The sequence below is a fragment of the Balaenoptera musculus genome, chromosome 6 (assembly GCF_009873245.2).
Source record: "Balaenoptera musculus isolate JJ_BM4_2016_0621 chromosome 6, mBalMus1.pri.v3, whole genome shotgun sequence".
NCBI classification, from domain to species: domain Eukaryota; kingdom Metazoa; phylum Chordata; class Mammalia; order Artiodactyla; family Balaenopteridae; genus Balaenoptera; species Balaenoptera musculus.
In genome coordinates, this window is record NC_045790.1 from 112,114,796 (window position 1) to 112,129,010 (window position 14,215).

Sequence of the window (14,215 nt, forward strand, 5' to 3'; positions counted from 1 at the left end):
AACTTGTGTTTCTACCAGAAAGGTGGATGAGATTATACCCACTATAAGCACCTAAAAATGCTCCAGAAATTAAAACAGACATCCTTCAAATTGCAGGGTGAGCTCAGAAGGATGTTAAGAGAAATTCCTAGGGGCCAAAAACAAAGAGAAAGGTAAAACCAGAGGTGAAAGCCCCTGAGCTGCTGTGGCTTCCCTGGAAGGAACAGGGTGAGGGCTGGTCACTCTCTAGGTGCTTAGGTGTTTGTTTTTTAATTTACATACAATAAAACGCAGAGATTTAAAAATCCTTAGTTCTATAGAGTTTGACAAATATCTACATCAGCAAAACTACCATTCCAATCAACATACAGAAATTTTATAATGGGGGCTTGGATTTTAAAGCCCACTAGAAAGCAAGAGGGCATGGAAGAAGTGGAGGGATGAAAAAGACATGAATCTATCTTGGCCTGGGCTTAGCTGGGAAAAAAATAAACTCTCTTCTAGGACTTTCCAACCATAGGCCCACGCCACATGTGGACTTAGAGTCTAAATACATAATACAGAGAATGACAAAGGTGACCCAACCAAAATACAGTTGAGGTTTTAAAAATGAGAATATAGTGAACAATGTTATACCAATATATTTGAAAACCTAAGGTGAAGCGGAAATTTTTCTTGAATAATATGAATTAGCAAAACTCACTCAAATGTAGAAAACTTGAATAAACCAACAATTAAAGACATTCAGCAGACAGAAACTTATCCATCTGTCAAATAATAGACAAAAAAACAAACAAACAAGAAGTCCCCCCAAAAAACAACACTAAAAACAAATTAACCTTCAAGTAACAGGTAATTCTGTCTTATACGAAACATTCCAAATAAATATCTGAATAACTTCATTTTTAAAGTCTGTATAACTTCAATACTAAAACCAAAGATATGACAAAGAAAAATTACAGGCTGGCCTCATTTAAAAAAATCAATAGCAATCCAGCAATGTGTTAAAAAATAATAGTACACAACCAAGTTGACCTTATTCTAGGAATCAAAGATATTTTCACATTAGAAAAGCATTGTAGGGAATTCCCTGGCAGTCCAGTGGTTAGGACTTGGCACTTTCACTGCCATGGGCCTGGGTTCAAACCCTGGTCGGGGAACTAAGATCCCTTAAGCCTCGGGGTACGTCAAAGAGAAAAAAAAGAAAGAAAGAAAGAAAGAAAAGAAAAGCGGGAATTCCCTGGTTAGGACTCTGTGCTTCCACTGCCATGCAGGGGGAGGGTGGGGGGGGGAGATGAATGAAAAAAAACTGCATGCAATAAAATTCAACACCCACTCATTAAAAAAACTCTAATTAGAAGGGGACTTTTTTAACCTGATAAAGGGTATATACCAAACCCCAGAAACAAACATCACACTTAATGGTGAGATGTCCAAGGTATTTCCTTAAAGGACACCCAGGACCACTGGACATAGTGAAAAGAAGCAAACATGAAACTACTGAAAAAGAAGAAAAAAGCTGTCTTTACTGACAAGAGATGTCATTTTCTCTCTAACAAAAAAAATAAAAAATCCAACCTAGACACGACACTTGTGCCACCTTCGTCCCAGCCTTCTCGTGTTGTCAACCCACACCTGAAAAAGTGCTTATTACCCTCCCCTCAGGGAAAGGAAAGTGAAAACCGCACGGGAACTGTTCTCAGTTGTATAATTTGATACAAACACTTTGGAGCAGAACCGGGCAGTATCTAGAAGCTGCACAAATCCTTCAACCCAGCATTTTCATTTCTAGGTATATATACACTAGACCAGTGTTTTTATAAACTCTTTTGACCGTGATCTATAGTATGAGGTACACTTCACATTGAAAGCCAGTACACTCATACCTCACCAATAAAACAAGTTTCACAAAACAATACTTACCCCTCACTACCTACACTCTAATTTTTTCTGTTCTCTTCTGTTCTATCTTATCTTGTTTAAGTATGCTGGTTCTGATCTCCCTAAACTGATTTCACAATCCACTAACTGCTCACAAGCCACAGTGTGAAAGCACTGCCCTAGCAGGCTGTACGACTACTCAGGAGACGTGAGTAAGGACACAGTACTCCAGTGCGCTCCCTTCAGCTGCTATACAGTACAACACGATACAACTCAGTCACTGCAGTAAACGTTTTCATCCTGCACTGGAGAAACAGGCACAAGTATAGGAATAAAGTATGAAATAACAAAAAAAAAAATGGGAAAGAACTTACATTTCTATCAATGGATAACGAATAAACTGTGCACTCATACGATGAAATACCCTATAGCAGTTAACATGAACGACCGTATCCACATAGAGCGATACATAAAGTCATAGTTCTCACAAACATAATGGTGAGTAGAAAAGTTGCAGTTGACAATGCATTTTAAGTTTTAAAAGCAAATGAATTCTACATGTAGCTAATACATATGCAATGAAAGGAAAAACGTGTGTGATCCCTCCGAATAAAGACGACACATCCCAGCTGCTCCTGCAGCTGGTGTGGCTACGGGACTAAGTTCCGGCCAAAAGGAAATAAGCAGAGGTGCTACTGGCAGCGTCTCAGAACTTTCCTTAAAGCACGGCTAGTAAATCTGTCCCCTTTTCCTTGCACTTGCTAGATGTGACTACTGGTGCTGGAGCAGCCATTTCTGACCATGAGGTGCACTAAGGAGTGGGGGGTCACACGCAGTGGAGCAACAAGGTAGAAAGACCCTAGGTCTCTGAAGACTCGGAAGCAGAGTCATCACGCCAGTATCATCCCTCAACTGCCCGTCTCTGGGCTTCTGAGTAAGAAGGAAATAAACTTCTATCATAGTTAAGCCACTGTATTTGGAGTGTCTATTATTTGCAGCCCAATTTAATCTTAACTGATTTAAGTCACTGCCAGGTAACCTCAAGGAAAATAAAATTTGGGTAGGGAAGACAAGATACATGTGCTCAGAAGAGCAGCCCGACCCAGAGCCATAACCATGCCACTCAGGATGGCTGGTGTGAGAGTAGATGTTAGTAAGGTTAAGTGCACAGAAATGACTTTACACATTCGCTCAAGCATCCCGAATCCTCGGTGGCAGTGCTCTTCAGTCTGTCAACTGTACTGAAAAGACTTATCCCTGTGGTATACTTTACATCTCAACTCTTCAGCTTCTCCGCCTATAAAATGTAGATAGTCAGGTTATTTATTGCGTGGCTCAGAGGACTACTCTGAGAGTACTGACACATAGTGAGCACTCGGTAACCATAAGTGATGACTGCTCCAACTTTTGCGTCACTAAACATCTACTAAGTCCCAACTGAGTGCCAGGCACTGTTCCAGGCACTGGGGTTACTACAGTGAACACATTTTTAAAAGCCCTTGCCTTGGTGGAGCTCATTATATTCTAGCTATACTGAACCATCCAAGGTTCTCTGGCTTTTGGTCCTTTTTCTTTACAGTAAGTTCCACGAGAGTCCTCTCCCCACTTCACTTCCTCATTGCTCTTCCAAGTTTCATCTTAGATATCATCTCCTCTAAAAGTCTTCCCTAACCCTTACACAACTGAATCAAGGGCTGCTCTAAGATGTTTCAAACTACCCACATTTTACTCCTGTTGTAGAGCTTCTACCTTTACAGTGTAATTGCCCACTGATCCATCCACTTCCTGTCTCTTTGAGGGTTTCACGGTTGAAACCTCAGTACATAGCACAGGGCCTGGCACAGAATAAATGCTCCAAAATATTCACTAAACGAACCAGTAAGTACACATGGGCCACAGCCTCAAGTAGAAAAAATTACCAGAACTGGCTTGCTCTTTGTCGTTCAAAGTTACCCACACTAAACACTGAAAACAAAAACAAATTAAAAGCCCACATAAGTATCATACCCAAAGGATTCTTCTTGTCTTTACACTTCTCTTTGAATTCAAGGATAATTTTTTTCATAAGTTCATCAACAGCTGCATTGGAAGGTGCACACACAAGGACACGGTTTTGTTTGATTTTGGCATTGGAGTTCTCATCTGAATGCCCCCTCCTCTGGTTCGACAATTTGCACCAAACAAACAAACAAACAAAAAATACTGATGAGCTCTATTATGCAGTGTTATAGTTCTTCTCTACTGCCACATATATTTGAAAGTTCCCCTAATAAATAGTTAAAAGTAAGTAAAAGCACCTACATCTTATATTGATGTTAAAAAATTACTCTGGCAGGGAATTCCCTGGCAAACGAGTGGTTAGGACTCGGTGCTCTCACTGCCAAGGGCCCAGGTTCCATCTCTGGTCGGGGAACTAAGATCCGCATGCCGCATGGCATGCCCCCCCCCCAAAAAAAATTGCTCTGGCATAAAATTTTATAGTAACTTCTCTGAGCCTTACCTTACTATCCACTTATTTTATTCAATATTCAATTCAAAATGTAGCCCAGGAATACATTCAAGATGGTCTCCTGGGATTAGCTGTGACCTATAATAAAGCCTGAAGACCACCGTTCTAGCCCTTAGCATTAGTTTCACACAAGATAACATTTTCTGTTCCCTTTATTTCTTATAACCTTCTCTACCTCTGCTACCGGTTTATCTGATATAGTTCCACACAGTATCAAAAAGATACACAAAAGTGAAGGGAAAAAACGCACTTTAGTACTTATTTACACGTTAGTTAAAGTAAAACAACATACTCAATTAAGGGCACAGATGCCCTCGTGCACACTCTACCTCTGTCAGTAGGCGGTACAGGAGGCCCACAATGGTTTTTGATTTTCCTGTCCCGGGTGGTCCATGAATCAGACAGATCTTGGCAACTGCTGGGGAGTGTTTCACCATGGCATATGCAGTTTCTATCGCTTTCTTTTGGTCTTCATTGAAATCTTTTAGGTAGGCAATCTATACAAAAGACATTAGTGAGAACGAGTGGTTGTTCCTGTGATGGCACAGGAGAGCAAGAGAGTGGAAAACATCTGTTTGAATTGCTGCTGACCTTTGTCAGACAGAAGCTTTGGTGATGATCAGGCAAGACCCCAAAATGACCCTTAATCTAAGAACCACTTTCACTACTGGAAAGAGCTACTGATGAGTGTCTACAGGCCTCAGTCCATCTACAACAACTATATTTTTATTTGTGATTCTTATAGAAAGATGATCACAATAAATTGTTTTGCACTTTTCTTCTTTTTATTCTGTGGTTCTTCCCATTTTAGTCAATTCTCTCTTTAGACAGTAAAAACATTCCAAGACTTCCTTTCCTAACACAAGTGATACAGTCGAAAAAGCATGGATTTTGGGTCAGATCTGAGTCTACACCTCAGTTTCACTCAAAAGCTAGGTCTCTAAACTCCTAATCTCTCTGGGCTTCAACCATTGCCAATCATTAAATCTGGGATTCCTTAGAGGGTGAGAACTGACTGAGAAAATGCATATGAAAGCCCTAACACAAGACAGGGGTTCAAATAACATTCCTTTCCTTCCGCCTGTCTCTGTGTTAATTTCCTGGAACTTACACACAACTCTTACAACAATGAGAAATATGTGTTCACACAAAATCACAACTTCATCGTCAAGCTGGCAACAATACCAGTCAATGCTCCACTGATCATTCAAATGCAAAATTCATTCCATTAAACCTACTCTTACTCTTGCATTTAATCACCTAATGAACAGTTAAGTAGGATGTTCACCTCACATTTTAATGTTGCTCTTCAAGCATATTTTCAATTCCTTTTTGCACTCTACCTTTTTTCCTGAGGTAAGCTGACTAACCTAACACAAAGAACTACTTTGCAATATTAAAGAAAACTAAGCACTAAAAATGTCACTGGGCACACATGGTGACTATGTCTTTGTTGTAGACAAAAGGGAACGTGTGACAGATAAAAATAACATGATGCTTTAACATCTTGACATGGAATGTTCTGACTTTCCCTGTTATCAAATGACTATCACTCACAATTCTCTCAGATGCTGTAGTTAGTAAATCTTTTGTACAGAAGTCCATGGGGTTTGGATTCAGAACGGCTCTGGCCAGTTGGCTCCGACCACTCAGCAAAGACATGGCTTTCAACTTCCTTTGTGTAGTCACCAGAGAGCTGATTACAAGACATTTCACGAATTCATTTAAATTGACTGGTAAATTATGTTGCGTCTGGATGGAAAGGGAACACTCCGATTTCCCATTACGCACTATTATCAAGGAGAAAAAGCAATTTCAGTTACCAGTGAATCACAGTGTCCAGTTAAAAAGGTTATTCAGAACGAGGTGTTTTGTAACATGTTTTTTACACACCATTTAAATAATTTTCTAAGTATCTACTGAATGCCTCCTAAGAACCAGGCAACATTCCTGTCCTCTGGAGGCTTATTTTTTAGAAGAAGGGGGCAGATAAGCAAATAAACATGTCAGGTGATGGTAAGTGCTAGGAAGAAAGCCGAGAAGGGGGATGAGGAAGCGATGAGGGTTGTGAGGGAGTGTTATTGTAGACAGGAGAGTCAGGGGAGGTCTTCCTGATAAGATGATATTTGAGCAGAGACATGACATTAAGTGAGTGAGCCATGCCCGTAACCGGGGAAAGTGGGTTACAGGCAATCAGCAACTGCAAAGACAATGAGGCAGCGAGGTGCCTGGATTATTTTCAGAGCAGGGAGAAGGCCAGAATGGCTAGAAGGAAAAGCGGGGAGAAGGCCAGAATGGCTAGAAGGAAAAGCGGGGAGAAGGCCAGAATGGCTAGAAGGAAAAGCGGGGAGAAGGCCAGAATGGCTAGAAGGAAAAGCGGGGAGAAGGCCAGAATGGCTAGAAGGAAAAGCGGGGAGAAGGCCAGAATGGCTAGAAGGAAAAGCGGGGAGAAGGCCAGAATGGCTAGAAGGAAAAGCGGGGAGAAGGCCAGAATGGCTAGAAGGAAAAGCGGGGAGAAGGCCAGAATGGCTAGAAGGAAAAGCGGGGAGAAGGCCAGAATGGCTAGAAGGAAAAGCGGGGAGAAGGCCAGAATGGCTAGAAGGAAAAGCGGGGAGAAGGCCAGAATGGCTAGAAGGAAAAGCGGGGAGAAGGCCAGAATGGCTAGAAGGAAAAGCGGGGAGAAGCGAGCTAGAAGACCAAGACAGTAAATGTGGCTACACTTCATAGGGCTCTGCAGTTAATCACTCTGAACATGACTCTGAGTCAGGTCAAGAGCACAGGACAGCTCCGTGCAGGTAAGTGACATGCACTAACTCACACATTAAGAGAATCACTTATTGCGAATGAAGAATAAACTGCAATGGAAAAAGCACAAAAAGACAACTTAAGAGGCTAAAATCTAGGTAAAAGTGAATGGTCGTGTGGGCCAGGAGGTAGCAGGAGAGGTGGCGCTTGGATGTAGGATATATGGCAAAGGAAGATCCAATAGGATTTCCTGATGCATTAGATGGAGCGTGTGAGGGAAAGCAGGACTCAAGGATGACTCTGAGGTTTTGGGCTGAGCAACTGGAAGAACGGGATGGAGGTCCCACATGCTGAGATGGGAAAAACCGAAGCAACAGCAGATGTCAGGCAGTAAATCAAGTGTTTCTTTTTGGAGTAGGTTTGAAATGTCTAATAATCTCCAAATGGAGATGTCAGATAGTTGGATGCATGAGGAGTTCAGGGAAGGAGACAGAAACCGTTTCGAAATCTTAGGAACAGAACTTCGGCAAATGTAACCACTTGTAAGAGTTGAAAGCACAGATGAAGCTATACATCCCTGTTGCTAAACGCATCTTGCACAAAGAACTGAGCTCTGATCACACAATAGTAAACATGGCACACCAGTTATGATGCGGCACAATGTTGAACTCTAAGAGCTTTGTTGCTATTTTTAAGGTATGATGCAAAAAGGTGAAGGAATAATGATCACATATTCTCTTCGCATGACAGAGACTAAGAGAGCAGCAATGTCAAAAAGGCAGCTTGGCATGTATCAAGCGTGTGGACTTCGTAGTCAAACAAAATTAGGTTTCAATTCTGGACCTAGGGTTGAATACTAAGGATGTCTTTGGATAAGTTAGTTAACGTCCCTGAGCTCTGACTGCCCAATGAGCAGGGAACAGACCATTCTGCTCTGCAGGGCTCTGGGGAAAGACGATAAACGCACGCAGGAAGGACAGGGCACACTGGCTGGCACATGGTCAGTAGTCCTTAAATTCAAGCTAACATTATTTTTGTTACGCTACCTTAGGGAGAGAAGTCCCTACAACACAATGGATGGGAGTGATGAAACACTAAACCCCTCTAGTTGCCTTACAATTAGTTATGTGTTTGGTCTGCTCATCAATAATTAGCCACAAAACCAAGGTTGGAATGTGATTTAACAAACAGATGGTTTGCAAATTGTCTGTTTTATAACAAACACACTGACAGATGAAGGAATTTACTAGAAGGAGAAGACATTACAAAAGAAAGCTTTTAAATCCTAAGTCTAAAGCAATAAATGCTGGGCCTTTTCCAGCTGAGTCTAGAAAAACTAAAAGAGGACTCTGAATGGTAAGTAATCAACCTAGCAAATACAGTCTGGTAAACATAGAGCAAATATACATCTGGTAAATGTACCTCAAATATAGGGCTGGTAAATGTATAGCAAATACATGGCTAGTAAAGCCTAATTTAGAGAGAAATTAAACGATGAGCTGCTGACAGATTTCTCTTCAATGTCTCATTAGGTACTTACTGACTGAAGTGCGGCGGAATTTATGAACATAACCACAATAATATTCATGGGGATCTTGCATGCGATGTCTCTCTATATCCTTCTTCTCTCCATTTAGTCTTTCAGGAACCAAAAACACCAAATCATTTTCCTTTGGATGAAGCTGTTTAGCTAGTTCACATTCCTCAAGATAAACTATAAAACAATAAGAAGTCAGCATTTATTCTAACAGAACTGTTTTACATGAGATTAAAGGATATTAAACCCTTGTACTAAGCTCAAGCAAGTATACAGCACTAGTGGACTTTGTACATATTTCAAAATGATAGTCTAAGCTAGTCAGCATTGTCAAATATTGATCACACAGTATTATAAAAGTCTTCTTAAAAACTGCTACAAAGCCAAAATAGATGAAGTCATAAAAACAAAAGCAGCTAATTAATTTCTTTTCCTTGAAGTTTATCTTAGTTTTTAATCAAGAAATTTTCACTTTTGTGCCCTACTTTCAAAATCCCAAGAGAAAATCTGGAAACAGATCCATGTACACATAAGAATTTTGAGCCTACTAGTGGCATTTCAAACAAGGTGAAAAGGACAGTAGTAAAATAAACGGGGCTGGGAAAACAGAGCAAGCTCTGAAGTTAAAAAGTTCAGTACCAACTGCCAAATCCAGCAACAACATACTGAACCAAAGCACGAAGTACTAGGATTAAGTAGACTGAACTACTAAGTCAAAAAAGAATTTTTAAAATGCATCATGTAAGAAATGTCTATTTGAAGGCATCAGAGAGCAAATACAACAATGAAGAATTATTCTGTTGAGATCCATAGGGGTCAGCCCAGTATTTTCCCTAGAAACATCTGAACTCTTCAGGGAGTGGCAGCCAGGAATTTGAGCAGTACCTGGGATAGCCTTCTACAAAAAAAGAGACAAAAACTGGACTCCAGGGCCTGCATAGACAGAGTAGGCATCCTGGTAGCCCTCAAGCTTCAGGTTGGGACCATGAAGGAGGACACCCAAGAATGAAGGCAGCTTCAATTCACCAGAGTACTTCAGGAAAGCTCAATCCTTTAAACCAGATTAAGATGATCCCACATTGCTAGTACTCCCAGAATCCTGGCAGAAGCAAAGAAAAATCCTCTCTGGAAGAAGACATCCTATCACCCTAGGCCTCTGATTATTTTTTAAATAACTTTCCAAAGACAATGACCAACATATTAGAGATAAGCAAAGCACCAGGAGAGAATACGTGAACTAGTAGACTCAACAAACAAACAAACAAAAAAGGGCTGCACAAGGCACTACACAGAGTACAGTCGTACAGTCCTTGAATTGGTTCCAGGACCCCCGCAGACACCAAAATCCTCAGATGCTCAAGTCCCTTATGTAAAATGGCGTAGTATTTGCATATAACCCACGCACATCCTCCAGTACACTTTAAATCATCTCTAGATTACTTATAATACCTATTACAATGCAAACGCTACGTACATAATTGTAAATCCAACATAAGTGGTATGTAAATAGGTGCTGGTGCATAGCAAATATGTTTCTCTGGAATATTTTTCCCTGAATATTTTCAATCCACGGTTGAATCTGATGATGCAAATCCCGCAAATACAGAGGACCAACTGTATGTCTTACACAGTTTAAAATATAGAGTTAAAATACATAACAATAATAATATACAAAGTGGAACAGATAAACAGGGTTAAAGTTTTTAAGATTTTGCCTTATCTATGGAGACACTTAAAGTATCGATTAAAACTGTAAACTTTTAAATCAATCAATGCACGTTGTAAGTTTTCACCTGAACTACTAACTGGCAAAAGAGGTAAAAATTGAGGTATAATTTCCAAACTAAAAGAAAAGAAAAAAATGAATGGTTCAAAGGTCTCACATATATGTAAAGAGTATACTCTAGTTCTATCAGTTTTTTCTTTATATATTTTATTAGGTATTCAAAATGGTCCTATCTTCTGTTAACTGAACTTGCTCTCACTGTGAAATACTCTCTTTTAATCTCAAATAATGCTTTTCTGCTGTAAAGTCTATTTAGTCTGGTATTAACAGAGCAAAACAAGTTTCTTTTAGTTGGGTTTGCATGAGTAGCTTTCTCCAATCTTTCTTTTCAACCTTTCTGTACCCTTATGTTTACATGTATTACTTGTTAACAGCATATAACATGCCAATACTGATCTTGAAATAACTTTTTCTACCCAAAGATACTAAGGCTACTTAGAAAATCACAAGCTCACATACAGGATAAAAAATATAGATGGGATCGATTATATCAGGTAGCAAAGAAAGCTCTCAAAGACTAGTAGGGTCCTGTCTAACGGGCTTAGGAGCCAACTTGAAGAAGCCAATTACAAAGACTTGAAACAGAAGTGTATTTAAGTCCATGTGTTTATAACGAAAAAAATTTTTTAAAAGTTCATTGGTCAACCCAGCACTTGCAGAGAATTAAGTCATTATTTTGAAAACTGGTCAGGAGTCAAGTATCAATACTTATTCTACCCTTCTTTATAAAGTATACTACTGAGTAATCAAATAATATGGAGCACTTTCTCTTTATAGAACTACAATAGCTAATAAATGAAGAAATGATCAAATAAAAATATCACCATTTTGTATCCTTTAGTAAAATAATTAATCTAGGCATTAAGGATCAACGGTTATAGAGCAACAGTCAGCTCTACCCACCACCAGAGCCTCCCATCAAGCCTCTTAGATAGCCTCAACCACCAGAGGGCAGACAGCAGAAGCAAGAAAAACTATAATCCTGCAGCCTGTGGAACAAAAACCATATTCACAGAAAGACAGACAAGATGAAAAGGCAGAGGGCTACATACCAGATTAAGGAACAAGATAAAACCCCAGAAAAACAACTAAATGAAGTGGAGATAGGCAACCTTCCAGAAAAAGAATTCAGAATAATGATAGTGAAGATGATCCAGGACCTCGGAATAAGAACGGAGGTAAAGATCGAGAAGATGCAAGAAATGTTTAACAAAGACCTAGAAGAATTAAAGAACAAACAAACAGAGATGAACAATACAATAACTGAAATGAAAACTACACTAGAAGGAATCAATAGCAGAATAACTGAGGCAGAAGAACGGATAAGTGACCTGGAAGACAGAATGGTGGAATTCACTGCTGCGGAACAGACTAAAGAAAAAAGAATGAAAAGAAATGAAGACAGCCTAAGAGACCTCTGTGACAACATTAAACGCAACAACATTCGCATTATAGGGGTCCCAGAAGGAGAAGAGAGAGAGAAAGGACCAGAGAAAATATTTGAAGAGATTATAATCGAAAACTTCCCTAACATGGGAAAGGAAATAGCCACCCAAGTCCAGGAAGCGCAGCGAGTCCCATACAGGATAAACCCAAGGAGAAACACGCCGAGACACATAGTAATCAAAGTGGCAAAAATTAAAGACAAAGAAAAATTATTGAAAGCAGCAAGGGAAAAACGATAAATAACATACAAGGGAACTCCCATAAGGTTAACAGCTGATTTCTCAGCAGAAACTCCACAAGCCAGAAGGGAGTGGCATGATATACTTAAAGTGATGAAAGGGAAGAAACTACAACCAAGATTACTCTACCCGGCAAGGAGCTCATTCAGATTTGATGGAGAAATCAAAAGCTTTACAGACAAGCAAAAGCTAAGAGAATTCAGCACCACCAAACCAGCTCTACAACAAATGCTAAAGGAACTTCTCTAAGTGGGAAACACAAGAGAAGAAAAGGACCTACAAAAACAAACCCAAAACAATTAAGAAAATGGTCATAGGAACATACATATCGATAATTACCTTAAATGTGAATGGATTAAATGCTCCAACCAAAAGACACAGGTTTGCTGAATGGATACAAAGACAAGACCCATATACATGCTGTCTACAAGAGACCCACTTCAGACCTAGGGACACATACAGACTGAAAGTGAGGGGATGGAAAAAGATATTCCATACAAATGGAAATCAAAAGAAAGCTGGAGTAGCTATACTCATATCAGATAAAATAGACTTTAAAATAAAGAATGTTACAAGAGACAAGGAAGGACACTACATAATGATCAAGGGATCAATCCAAGAAGAAGATATAACAATTATAAATATATATGCACCCAACATAGGAGCACCTCAATACATAAGGCAACTGCTAACAGCTATAAAAGAGGAAATCGACAGTAACAATAATAGTGGGGGACTTTAACACCTCACTTACACCAATGGACAGATCATCCAAAATGAAAATAAATAAGGAAACAGAAGCTTTAAATGACACAATAGACCAGATAGATTTAATTGATATTTATAGGACATTCCATCCAAAAACAGCAGATTACACTTTCTTCTCAAGTGCGCACGGAACATTCTCCAGGATAGATCACATCTTGGGTCACAAATCAAGCCTCAGTAAATTTAAGAAACTCGAAATCATATCAAGCATCTTTTCTGACCACAACGCTATGAGATTAGAAATCAATTAAAGGAAAAAAAACATAAAAAACACAAACACATGGAGGCAAAACAATACACTACTAAATAACCAAGAGATCACTGAAGAAATCAAAGAGGAAATCAAAAAATACCTAGAGACAAATGACAATGAACATGCAACGATCCAAAACCTATGGGATGCAGCAAAAGCAGTTCTAAGAGGGAACTTTGTAGCTATACAAGCCTACCTAAAGAAACAAGAAAAATCTCAAGTAAACAATCTAACCTTACACCTAAGGGAACTAGAGAAAGAAGAACAAACAAAACCCAAAATTAGCAGAAGGAAAGAAATCATAAAGATCAGAGCGGAAATAAATGAAATAGAAACAAAGAAAACAATAGCAAAAATCAATAAAACTAAAAGCTGGTTCTTTGAGAAGATAAACAAAATTGATAAGCCATTAGCCAGACTCATCAAGAAAAAGAGGGAGAGGACTCAAATTAATAAAATCAGAAATGAAAAAGGAGAAGTTTCAACAGACACCGCAGAAATACAAAACATCCTAAGAGACTACTACAAGCAACTCTATGCCAATAAAATGGACAACCTGGAAGAAATGGACAAATTCTTAGAAAGGTATAACCTTCCAAGACTGAACCAGGAAGAAACAGAAAATATGAACAGACCAATCACAAGCAATGAAATTGAAACTGTGATTAAAAATCTTCCAACAAACAAAAGTCCAGGACCAGATGGCTTCACAGGTGAATTCTATCAAACATTTAGAGAAGAGCTAACACCCATCCTTCTCAAACTCTTCCAAAAAATTGCAGAGGAAGGAACACTCCCAAACTCATTCTATGAGGCCACCATCACCCTGATACCAAAACCAGACAAAGATACTACAAAAAAAGAAAATTACAGACCAATATCACTGATGAATATAGATGCAAAAATCCTCAACAAAATACTGGCAAACAGAATCCAACAACACATTAAAAGGATCATACACCACGATCAAGTGGGATTTATCCCAGGGATGCAAGGATTCTTCAATATACGCAAATCAATCAATGTGATACACCATATTAACAAATTGAAGAATAAAAACCATATGACCATC

General features: G+C 39.2%; 1 protein-coding gene across 5 annotated transcripts in view; it reads right to left on the bottom strand.

The window, feature by feature from the left end:
* SETX (senataxin) overlaps positions 1-14,215 on the bottom strand; it is an 83,380-nt gene that overhangs the window by 22,321 nt on the left and 46,844 nt on the right. For all 5 annotated transcript variants that reach the window (XM_036854551.1, XM_036854552.1, XM_036854548.1 and 2 more), the window contains 4 exons: positions 8,655-8,828; positions 5,927-6,159; positions 4,699-4,866; positions 3,868-4,018 (listed from right to left, as the gene is read on the bottom strand). In XM_036854551.1, the coding sequence (XP_036710446.1) occupies positions 3,868-4,018; positions 4,699-4,866; positions 5,927-6,159; positions 8,655-8,828 (726 nt within the window). The remainder of the gene's footprint in view (positions 1-3,867; positions 4,019-4,698; positions 4,867-5,926; positions 6,160-8,654; positions 8,829-14,215) is intronic.